We start from the raw sequence: 12,886 nt of genomic DNA, 5'->3' as shown, positions 1-12,886 counted from the left end.
CCAATAACCAAATGTTATTCCACAAAAAGAGAAAACAGCCACATCTAATGAACGTTTGGTTCGACCTATGAAAATGAAATAAACTGATTTTAATTACAATTTTAGGGGAATAATTTATAGTACTAACAGATAAGCTTAGGTGTTGATGGTTATTCATGACTTATTTTTTAATGGTATTAACGTCAAACAAACTATTTTATAAAAAGATGTTTTATTAACTTGCTTATATTTCGCTGAATTTCAAATCTGCATCATCAGAGCACAATACAGCATGTATAGCAAATGTGAGTAAGTGAAACAATGTTTCCCAACAATATAAGGATTAATATGCCATACAGTATAACTTTATCAAAAAATATATAACATTTTCACCTCTAGAAAAAAGTATTTGTGTCCCACTTTCTTGCAAAGAAGAGGATGAGGGTGCAGTGAAGCATCTTAGAGACTACCTTGATTTTATTTTATGTTTTCTTGCAATACTTTTATTTTATTTATAATCATCATAACAACTGCAGCTGAACAAATGTAAATTACCAATACACTTATACTTGATAAGGTGACTTGCCTTGTACTCAGGAAATCGATATTTAGCTTATTATTTTAAATGTCTGACTGTTCATAGTCCACTAAAATACAAAACATTTGACAAAACACTGCTTTCATAAAAATTATCATTATTATATGGACATCTCCAAGGTGTCCAAAGATTTACTGCAGGAGGCCCACTATGCATTTCACCAAGTGAGAATGAAATGATCATTCTCACAACACCTGTCATGCTTCTCTTTGAACCCATTCGTATCGTTGTAATAAATCATTCTGGCAGCCCATTCTGCTCATTCACCACTTTTCAAGTGAAAAATTCGTGCTGGCTTTCTTGCTAGCCATATTCGTTTACTCAATTTCCAGAGATGACCCCTTGTTTTCTCCTCTTTTCAGTTATGTAATAAAAAAAAATCCCCTCTTCACTGATCCTACAAAACCCATTTAGTAATGCATGAATATATTATATCACTCGCTCCTCTTTTCTATCTATCAACCAATATATGTAACCCACAAATCTTCATTCTGTCCTCAGAGAGAGAGAGAGCATTCCATAGAGCCACCATCTAGGTCAAGTCACCTGCTTCTGGATCCTCTCCACTTCCTCATCTATAAGAAACTCAGGAGACCAGATCTGTGCACAGTAGTCCCAATGTTGTTGTATCAAGATCTTATAAAGAGGCACAGTAAGCTCCTTACCTCTGTTTGTCACCAATAACCAGGTAATCCTCTGAGCTATTTTAGCTACTTTTCTAATATGACCTCGTAAGCTCAACTCCCTATAAATCAGCACCATCTATTTCCTGCAGCCTCCATCAATACAGTACATAGTAGTAATCTTTTCATTCAAAAATGCATAACCTTAAAATTTGCCACATTAAACTAAAAGACATTCTCCTTTACCCATATAAGTAATCTATTTAAATCATTCTCCAATTTCTCTAGATCATTATCATTAACTATTGTTCCATCCAGTTTTACATCAACAGAAAACTGAATTTTTCCACTCAGATCTTCCGTTATATCATTACTGCACAAATTAAACAACAGCATCCACATTGTTAGCTCAGTGGCTATGCACTTCGCAACCATATGCCTGGGAAAGGAGTGTCCTGGGTTTGATTCCTGTCACTGACATAAGCAGCTTAGGATCTTTGTCAGACATAGCCAAGTTAGTCTGTCTTGGGCATGGACTGAAAGGTTTTTCTCCCTGTGGCATATCCTATGTCTTCTACAGACATAGGAATAACCACCTTATCCTTGTGTACGGTTGTGGTTAAAACCCTTGACATAGCAAGATGAAAGAGGGAAAAAGGAAGAAGATTAAACAACAGTGACCCAAGCACAAAGCTCTCTCTCACACAAACACACACACTGCTAGACACCTGCCTTTTCCTTGAATCTATTCTCCCATAAAATTCTCTGTGGAGTATATCTATCAGCTCTTTTATACATATCACCAACTTTAAATCCATCCCATTTGCTCTGATTTATGTAATAGAGTACTGCACAGAACCCTGAAAATTGTCTTTGCAAAGTCCAACAGTATCAGCATGTAACTATTCCCTTTTATCCAACTCAGCTGTCACAAAACCATGCTGTCCCATTATAATTGTAACTGTATGCATCCATTCTTGAAAATTTCCCCTTAACTGACTTCTGCAATACCTTGACAATTGTTCCTGATATACTAATTGGTATAATTTGATACCTGCCTTGCAGCCTCCTTTATGCACAAGAATTATTTTTCTCCCTTACCAGCCAGAGCTGAGATTTAGCCTAGTCAGAAGCAAAAGTCAATTGGCACATTCTCATAATACACAAGCTGACATCCCATCTATCCCATAGTTATATCTACTTTATAATATAAAATGATAAGCCTTTTTTTTTGTAACGTTTTCATGTGACGTTTTTTGTCAAGTTATTTCAAATGTTCTGAAACTCAGGGACTAGCCTGAGTGTCAAGTCTTCAAAATTTGAGTCATCAGAATTCAAGGAGAACCAGCTTACCAGTCCGGAACTCGGGGAGTTGGGTGCTGTAGGTGCTATGAGGACAGAATCCCCTTCCGAGTTTTCAAAATTCGAGTCACAAGAATTCAAGGAGAACCAGCCTACCAGCCCGGAACTTGGGTTGGGCGTCGTAGGCTCCAGGAGGATGGACCCCCCCTTCCGAGTTTTCAAAATTCAAGTCATCAGAATTCAAGGAGAACCGGCCTACCAATCTGAAACTCAGGAAGGGGGGGGGTGCAGGTGCCAGTTGGGGGGAGAAATCCCCCTTTCGAGTCATCGGAATTCAAGGAGAGCTGGCCTAAAACTCGGGAGTACGGTGCCAGGAGGATGGACCTTCCCCCTCGAATCTTCAAAATTCGAGTCATCAAAATTCAAGGAGAACCAGCCTACCAGTCCGGAACTTGGGGAATGAACCCCCTTTCGAGTCATCAGAACCCAAAGAGAACCGGCCTACCAGTCCAGAACTCGGGAGGTTGGGGTGGGGCTGTGGAGCCCCCCCCAGTTCACATCTAAATTCTGTATTATTCTATGCACCTCTAGTTCATCTACCTCTATTTTTGCACCTGCTACTACGTTACTTTCACCAGGATGATACATTCTTGCTAAATGATCACCCAGTAATTCAACTATTTCACCTGCTTCTGTCATGTTCCCCACCAACAACACTGATTAGAGTTATCCTTTATGGTTATTCTTCTATTTACATGCTGCATACTGAAAGAACTTTGAATATCCAGCATTTTCCATGCACTAACATCCTTCCCCTAAAGTTTCATATACCATGGTGTAAAATCATCATCATCATACGTATCAAGGATTTAGGCCTAGTATGGCCTGTTCCGGCCTTAGAAGTCATCGTTAAATCGTTTAATAGGATGTCCTGGTTTTCTTTTTCCTAATGGCTTGTACTTTAAGGCTTGTTTTGGTAATCTTTCTGTTTTCATTCTTTGAACGTGTTCCATCCATTTATGTTTATATTTTTTAATTTTTTCAATTACTGGTTCTTGGTTTAATTCTTTCATAATATCTTCGTTTCTTTTGTGATCAAATAGGGTATACTTTGCAGTTTTTCTCATAAACTTCATTTCTGCTGTTGTTAATCTTTGTTTGTCTTTTTGTTTTATTGTCCAGATTTCGCTTCCATACATTAAGATCGGTAGGGCTAATGTATTGTATACTTTTAGCCTGGTTTGGTTTAAATATAGAGTTAATTACTCCTGTTATTTTTAAATATTTTGCAATTTTTATGTTTATATCTTTTTCATTTTCATAAGTGATCATACATCCTAGGTAGTTAAATGAATTCACCTGTTCTAAGATCTTGTTATCTAATACGATTTTAGTTCTTGCTGGATCTTGTCCTTTAAAAGCCATAGTTTTTGATTTTTCCGTTGATATTATCATACTATAATCTTTGGATATTGTTGATATCATACCATAATCTCATTCAGATTTAAAACAGCTTTCTGTAAGTTATCTTCAGAATTTGTAATTATTATTTGGTCGTCTGCAAAGAGGAGAGTGTTTAAGTTAACTATAGGTGAAAGTTTAATTCCTTGATGTAAATTTTTACTCCATTTTATTATTATTTCATTTAAGTAGATATTAAAAAGAGTTGCTGAGAGGGGACATCCCTGTCGGACCCCTTGGTTTATCTCTCTTGTATATGATAGCTCGTGATTTAATCTTATTTGTATTTGATTATTTTCATATATACTTGTGACAGCTTTTAGGATATTATTTGGTATTTGTCTTTCTTTTAATATGTTAAATAATATGTTTCTTTTAACTTTGTCAATTGCTTTTTCAAAGTCAATAAATGCAATATGTGTTTCTAAATTATATTCTCTTCTTTTCTCTATTATTAATTTTAGGCAGAAGGCTGGGTCTATACATGATTTTCCTTTTCTAAATTCATTTTGTACCTCTAGAATAAAGTTTTCGGAATATTTCATTAGTTTGTTATTTAAGATTCTGCTATATATTTTGTAACATGAATTTAGTATACTGATACCTCTATAGTTTTTAGGGTCATCTCTATTAGCTTTCTTAAATATAGGAATCACAATTGCTTTTTTCCATTCTATTGGGGGGATACCAGTTGAGTAAATTTTATTTAAAAATAATAGGAGTCTTCCTTTGAATCTTGTTCCTGCGTATTTATATAGTTCTGAACCTAGCTTATCTTCTCCAGGTGATTTTCCATTTTCTTGTTTCTTTCAGGCTGATTTCTAATTCTTCTTCAGTTATTTCCTTTTCATTTTCGTTAATTGTTTGCCAGTTGTCTTTTTTTAAAATATTTGTCTGTCTGCAGTTCTGTGTAGTAATTTAGAAATTCTTCTAATTTCAATTCAGTGTTTAATTTTATGTTTTCTTTGGTATCTGCATTTAGGTGTTTCAAAATCTTATATACATTGGGTCTTATTTTATATAAATCATGTTCTAAATTAGAAACAAATTTATTCCATGATTCTCTATGTCTCTTTCTGACTTCTCTTTTAGCTATGGCTCTTATTCTTTTATATTCTATTTCATCTTCTAATCTTTTACTGCTTAACCATTTGTGATAGGCTTCTTTTTTCTTTTTGATTATTTCTTTGATTGTATCATCCCAGATCTTCAGTTTTTTTCTTTTATTGAATTTTTTGGTCTTTCCTAAGCTTTCATTTGCTGCTGCATTTAGTATCGTTTTTATTTTAAGCCATTCTATTTCTATTTCTTCATTTTGTTTTATTTTATCTAGATATTGGTTAATTCTTTCTTCATATAGCCATGGTACATTTGTGTCATTCAACAGTCTAGTTTTATAAACAAATGTTTCAATTTTTCTTTCTGTTCTTGTTACTTGTAGCCATTTAGGTGGTAATCTTAATTTTATTTTAACAAGGAAGTGGTCACTGCTTATTTCATATCCTCTGTGAACTCTAACATCTAGTGAAAATTTTGATGTTTTCATTTAATATGAAGTAATCTAATATCGATTTCCATCCTCTTGCTGCCCAAGTATATTTATGTATGTCTTTATGTTTATAGAAGGAATTCATTATTTTTAGGTTATTATAAACTACAAAGTCAATCAATTTTTTACCATTTCTGTTTAGAATGTGTTCTCCATGTATTCCTATATTGTTATTAATTTTCGTGTTTCCAATTCTTGCATTTAAGTCTCTAATTATGTAATCTAAAATTATGTAATCATTTTTATTTATTTTATTATATATGTTTTGTAGCTGATTATAAAAATCAATATTATCCTGTTCTCTTCCTTCTAAAATCTCACATGATAAATAATTTGTCTTGTTCATTTTTACACGTTATAATTTTTGGGAAATTACACATTTAGAAATGTCAAAGTTGCTATAAATCCTTTTGCACAAAACTTTGTTAAACTAATGTGACGCATGAAATATGATGCCACTATGTAGCAATGTAAATGCATGCCATATATGGCAATTTCGAAAGATGCATGAAGTGATGCCATCATTTCCAGATGTCGATTCATGATCTATATGGAAGTTTTGAGAGTTGCATGCATACAACATTAAGTGGAGGCCTTTATAAACTCTAGTGTTGAGAGGGACTGCGTCTTGGGGTTTTCACTTTCTCTTACCTGGGTCTGCTGTCACGTGAAGGCCACTGTCGGTCATCGAAAGAGGAGCATCTTAAGTCCTGAGGTTCTTCGAGTCCAGTTCATTCTATGTCTATCACTGGATTGCCTCATTAAAAGAGCTGCCCATTGCGACCACAGACAAGGAATCTTCATCAGTATAGGAACCACTCGTTGTGCGGTTATTGCTGCCACATTGCCGAATTAGGAGTTCCAGAGGGTACAGAATTATCAACAACTCAAACAAAGGAGCAGTTCGGCAGGAGATCAAGAGTGAGCCAGCAGAAAGGAAGAAAGAATGGAGCACTTTCATGTGGACTAAAGGTTCGTGTAATGGACTGTGCTGAATCAGAATATTGTGAGGACTGCAACTCATCAAGTACTTAGATGATAATTCTGAAGAATTCACCTGAAGTGTGTCTCTGTTCATAGTCTAGTGTGACAATGTAAAGAATTGCGATAAGATTGTGTAAGTTGATATTACAAGAGTAAGAAAAGTACTGTATGAGATAGCGTTAGTTAATACTGAGTTAAGCCCACTCAAGGTGTGCTTTACACAGTGGCGGCCCCATACATAAGCACTGCGACACTGCAGCATCCCCAAGGAAAAAATGAAAATTTAAACTTTGTGTTTATAAATAATAACAATGCTTACAACATTATATAAATGCAATACAACATGTTAAAGTCTACAGCTTATGTTTTGACATTCATTGAATAGTTAATAACTGGAATTGCCCGTCGGTGACGTGAGGAGCTGAAGGATCTTCCTCAGCCATAGCCAAGTTAGCCAGTCTTGGGCGTGGACAGCAGGGTTTTTTCCTCAGTTTATTCTGGGGTTTTTCATCCTGCAAAGCAGGCAAACTGGCTTTGAGAACTTAACACTACAGGCCATAGGATATACCGGGGCATAGGGCTGATCACCTTATCCTGTAAATGGATTGAGGTCCGATGATGAATGGACCCTCGACACCGCAAGGTAAAAGAGGATATAAAGAAGATGAGATGAGATGAGATAATTGGAATTGTTCGATTAACACTTAAGATTACGAAACAAATGCACTGCGATCTAACGCCGATATTTGTTTGGCTTGTTATTGCACGTTATGTCATTCAGACACTGCCCAAACAGCAGTGTATTTTTAGTATCCTTACGCACGTTATTTCTGTGAGATACGAAACATTTATTATTGGTGCGTGTGCGTGGTGAACTATTTTGTAATTTTGTAAATCTTATTTTATTTTGTTAAAATAACATATAATTATTTATTTATTATAGATACAAGGCTGCATTATGACGAGTGTCACTGCTGAAAGTATGAAAAGAATTATATTTTTTCAATTATTGTTACACAAAACAAAAGCACTGCAATCTAATGCGGACATTCGTTGGCGCTTGTCATTGCTATTTATACGAAACTTGTATTATTGGTGTTTGTTCTCGGTGGGGATTAAATATTTTTAATATGTAAATTTATTTATTAATAAATTTGTTACTGATTAGATTTTTTTTTTTTTTGTATATGCAGCACCCCCACTTAAAATTTTCACCGGCCGCCACTGGCTTTACATTCAAATTGTATAAGTTTGATCAGTAGGATATACTAAATTGTATTTAAGCTTTAAGAGAAGTGTAGAACTGTAACTATGTAATGTGATTCAATTATATAAATATGCTAATATGGATTGAACTGTGTATTAAGAATTCTTGTTTTAATTAAATGGTTTGTGATCAACACATTGGACTGATTTTGTTAATGCAATCTCCCTAAAATATTTGAATCTGCATAAGATTAAGTAATGAAAAGTCGAGTCAATTTTAGATTAAGTGATTAAGATCAAGTCATGACTGAATTAAAGTAAAGATTAACTTTAGCAGGGAATAATAATAACATCTGCATTGTCTTTAGTTTAGAATCTTATAGCCTCACACTTAATACATAGTCTAACTGGTGCAGTCGAAAACAAATAAATTTGTTAGATTATAGAGTGTGAACAAAAATAAGATATAGTAAAATATAGATAAATGGTAGCAGCTGACAATTAAGGCAGTTGACATTTTATGACGCTTAAAGAAATAATTGAAGACGAAGCATGATTAGTACAATGACCCAAGCAGTTTTATAGAGTTCTCATGATTACTAGCTCTATAATTCAACATATACTACTCTCCTTAATTGAAAATTCCACACCTTTGGCTGACTCCCAGATCACAACCACAATTGCTCTGCCCCAACTGAATGAGAATATAGTAAGGATTGCAACTCATTGTGTGATAATTCCAAACAATTCACCTCAAGTGTATGTCTCTGTTCACCTTAGTTATAGACAAATCATTCAATACAATCACCAGATCAAGTATGCCCAAACTCCTGGTACCATCCACCACATGGTATCTCAAGTAATTATCTCTTAATAGCAATATAAATTTTATTCCGTTCCATCCAAATGTCCTTTCATTCCTTCCAATCTATGTTCCCAATAGCTAAAATTTTCTGTAATAATTACTGCCCTTGTGTTCATTGGGCTTATTTGCCAATGTATACTATCCATGTTCTCTTTTGAATTACCTTTGAATTACCTGCTTATCTCTATCTCTTTCTCTCATTAGAATTATCTCAAATGCACAACCTTCTGTTTTTCTAGTCTCCTCTGAACAATTGTTCTTTTCGGCTGTAATTCATCTACTATCATCACTAATACCCCCCCTCCCTCCCCCATCTTGTTCTGTCATCCTTGCTATATGGATGACAGCAGAAAGACTTGATTTTCAGCACTCCAGTAGAAAAGCATGGAGCCTTCTAAGAAAACTAGGTAATGGCACCCTGACTGTCTGGGATCAATCAGCTATATCTCCTAACCAATATGCATCACATATTGTCAACACATCAAGATATACTGCCAAGGTCAAACAAAACACTCTTCAAATAAAAAGAGAACTTACATATTTGAAAAATAACAGACCAGACCATCAGACCCTTTATATTTGTGACCTTTCACTCTTGAAGATATTAACACTGTTCTAATAGATACGAAACCAGGCAAGGCTCCAGGTTTCGATGGAAATCACTACATGCAGTCCCCAATTTCCTGTTGAAGACAAGCCAAAAAGCTCGACAGTGGCTGGCTTACTTTTTCTCTGACATCCTCCAGACTGGTAGACTTCAGAAAGAGCTTAAGAGGACAAAAATTATCCCCATCATAAAACCAGGAAAAACCTGGTTTTATGATGGGGATAATTTATGATGGGGATAACAATCAACCAGAAAATTACCAACCAATCGCCAGTTTAGCTCCTGTTAAAAGCTCCTCGAAAGGCTCATACTCAATAGAATTGCCCCTAAGATAATAGAACAAGTCCCAATGGAACAGGCTGGATTCAGACATAAACGAAGCTGCTGTGATCAGGTTCTATCACTCACCACACATATAGAGGCAGGCTACCAACAATGCCTGAAATCAGCTGGAGATTTTGTAGATCTTACCACAGCTTATGATACAGTCTGGAGGCATGCTGCAATCGGCAAGTTGCTCTGTGCAGTCCCATGCAAAACAATAGCAAAACTAATTGATAACATGCTAGGCAACCGCCTGTTCCAAGTGTGTATGGACGAGAACAAAAGTCAATAAAGAACACTGAATAATGGATTACCACGAGGGTCAGTTCTGACTCCCCTCCTTTTTAATTTATACATCACAGACTTGCCTAATACAGCCTCCAAGAAGTTTTGCTATGCTGATGACACTGCTCTAGCCACTAGACACACCAATTTTACACCAATGGAAGATACACTAACAAATGACCTGCAGTCCTAGATGAATACTTCAGCAAATGAAGATTACGTCCAGATCCTAGCAAAACAGAAGTTTCATGCTTCAACCTGAACAATAACCAGGCTAACAAAGAACTCATGGTCTACTTCAACTACAAACTGCTACGCTACAACAGATTCCAGAAATATCTGGGTGTCACTTTGGATAGAACTCTATCTTTTAAACCACATCTCGTTAACACAGCATCCAAACTAAAAACACGAAACAATATACTGCAAAAACTATGCAGAACAACTTGGGGTGCCTCAGCAACAATACTTTGCTGCACTGCTCTTGGTTTCATTTACTCTGCAGCTGAATAATGCTCGCCCTTATGGCTGAACAGCACCCATGTGTATTTGATTGATGCTCAGCTTAACACCACTATGCACCTTATTTCTGGAACAGTGAAATCAACTCCAACCAACTTGCTCCCAGTGCTAAGCAACATCCCGCCTCCACACATCTGCAAATCCAACTTTCTTCTACATGAATACAGCAAAATCATGGAAATCCAAAATCTTACAATCCACTGTAAACTGTGGTGCTATTTCTTGATATTTAAAAGCCTGCTTGGTCGCTGCGCCTTTGTAATACCATTATTCTAATTAGCAGTACACACTTTCCTCTCTCTCGTAACCTTTCTTGCTTATTCTGTTGGGTACTATGGTTATCCACCTTTCGTATTTTACTAGTCGTATGGCTAAGAACACTAGAAAATTTATTTAATTGAGACTGCACCACCAGTATATCTTTATGGGTATAGGACTCAGTAAAACGACCAGTAGATTTCTCTCTCTCTAACTAGCGTAATATTCCTTCAACAAAGTTTACATATACAGTCGTGGTTCTAAAGTACTTAAACTGTGCTTTTAATGCCTTAGTTGTTTTCCGCTCACAAGTCTGATATTTTTTTAGGAACAGTGCATTGTAAAATAAACAATCAGGCGGTACTCTATTGACATATAATTAAAACACATTTATTTACATTAAAAAAACAAAGTACATTAAATAAGCGATAAGGAGGTTACTCTCTCTCTCTCTCTCTCTATCTATCCTTTTGGTATAAAGAAACAAACTTTCCCTTTTCAACTGTTAAATGACTATACAATATAATTACTCAGTTACTTCTCTGCTTAAGAAAACCAAATTGCCGAGACTAATTTACTCATAAAGCGATTAGCTAGCTATGGCAACTTATTTTACAATTAATATTCCAGTTAACAACAAATCAGAGGACTCTCTTACAGATATTTCTTATTACTATTTCTTATCAGTCCATCTATGACATATCTCCTAGACAGGCTTTTTGTCACGACACCTTCCAAAGGTCCTGCATCCAAGTCTCTATGGTTTTTCTTTCATCTCAGGCTCTAGGTTTCTGTCTAGAGATTCTTGCTTCAGGGGGCGTTTCATCAGATTATTGGCAGTCTTGGACTGCAAACTTTCTGGTACTCAAAAGCTCAGGCAAGAAGTTTCAGCATACAGGCTTGAAGATCGTTCTGCGGCTTTTGGCTTCGGTTGACTTCCTGCAGCAATAGGACACCTGACTGGCATTTGGCTTCGGCTGCTCTCCCAAATTTTCCTCTGGCATAAGTTCACGTAAAGTCTGTTCCTCTGGGTCCGACTGCCTCTCTTCGGTAACAGCTTCGCCTCTTCCTGCTTCCAGAACTGGATCTCGCGTCTGTTCTCTTGGCAACAGGACCTTGGCTCTCCTCTGTCAACAACTGGACTTCGCCTCTCCTCCTGTCAGCAACTGGGTCTTGGCTCTCCTCTCGATGTTCGGCTCAGTCCCCGTTTATTTTCACCTTCTCGGGACCGTGCACCAAGGGCTGTAAACCCCGAAGAAATCGGCAGTTCTCCTTGATCTTTTTTATCTTGCATAACTGCAGCAAAATCTCAACTGTGAAGTTTGCACCCTGGTCAGAAAGGAGAGTCTGAGGTGTTCCATACGTGGATATGATTAGTATTAAAAATTTCTTAGCTATGGTTTGTGCAGTCTGATCTCTCATTGCCACTGCCTCAGGGAATCTGGTAAACATGCCTATTGCGACCAGTATGTATTTATTTCATTTCTGAGAAGTGTGTAGGGACCCGATTATGTCCACGGCCACTGCCCGGAAGGGTCGAACAGGGATAGGAAATGGTTGCATGGGGTCCTTCCCTCTAAAGCCGGCTTTCTTTTGGTAGATGTGGCAGGAGGACACATATGAAAGCACCCCCCCCCCTCACACCCATCCACAGATATCTATCGGTGATGCGTTGCCACGTACGCTCGAATCCCTGATGCCCTGATAGGTCAGAGTCAAGAAAGGTATAAAGCACCCATGGAATCATGACTGCCGGGACTAGTATCTTATCTCTCCATCTTCCCATCCCTTTTTGCTTGGACAGTAGAAGCTCACCATCGTCCATGTGTAGGGTTTTCAGGAATGAAAACTCACTGGGCAATGGCTCTCCCTTTTCATCTGTGTTCCACATGGAGTCTTTCCGCTGAGCTGCGACAATAAGATGTTTCTTCCAAGATTGAAAGTGGGGGGGGGGGGGCTTATTCTTGTTCTCATCTATATCCTTGATCTTATGTATGGGATTGGGAATATCATTGTTACTAGGCTCATCTCCTTCATTGTTTGCTCTTAGAGATCTCGATAAGTAGTCAGCCACCACATTTTTTTCGTGGGATATATTGTGTGTCAATGTCATACTCTTGGAGTTCCAGGGTCCACCTAATTATTCTTTGGTTCTTATTCTTCATATGAACAGAAAAGTTAGTAGCTCGTGATCCGACCTAAGTATTACACGTTGTCCTAACAGCAAATATCTTAACTTCCTGAATGAAAACACGATTGCCAAGGCCTCCTTCTCTATGACTGAATAGTTCAGCTCGGAGGATGAGAGCTTTCTGCTAATGAA

General features: G+C 36.9%; 1 protein-coding gene across 1 annotated transcript in view; it reads right to left on the bottom strand.

The window, feature by feature from the left end:
- The window catches only part of l(3)87Df (cytochrome c oxidase assembly factor COX20 lethal (3) 87Df), a 118,583-nt gene that overhangs the window by 47,996 nt on the left and 57,701 nt on the right, over positions 1–12,886 (bottom strand). The window contains exon 3 of the mRNA XM_090400865.1: positions 2–65. Within this exon, the coding sequence (XP_090256991.1) occupies positions 2–65 (64 nt within the window). The remainder of the gene's footprint in view (position 1; positions 66–12,886) is intronic.

Source organism: Typopeltis vanoorti, chromosome 11 (genome assembly GCF_054136105.1).
Source record: "Typopeltis vanoorti isolate ZY-2024b chromosome 11, IOZ_Tvanoo_1.0, whole genome shotgun sequence".
Lineage (NCBI taxonomy): Eukaryota > Metazoa > Arthropoda > Arachnida > Uropygi > Thelyphonidae > Typopeltis > Typopeltis vanoorti.
Note: the sequence above shows the minus strand (reverse complement) of the source record. Positions and strands in the feature narration are given on the sequence as shown.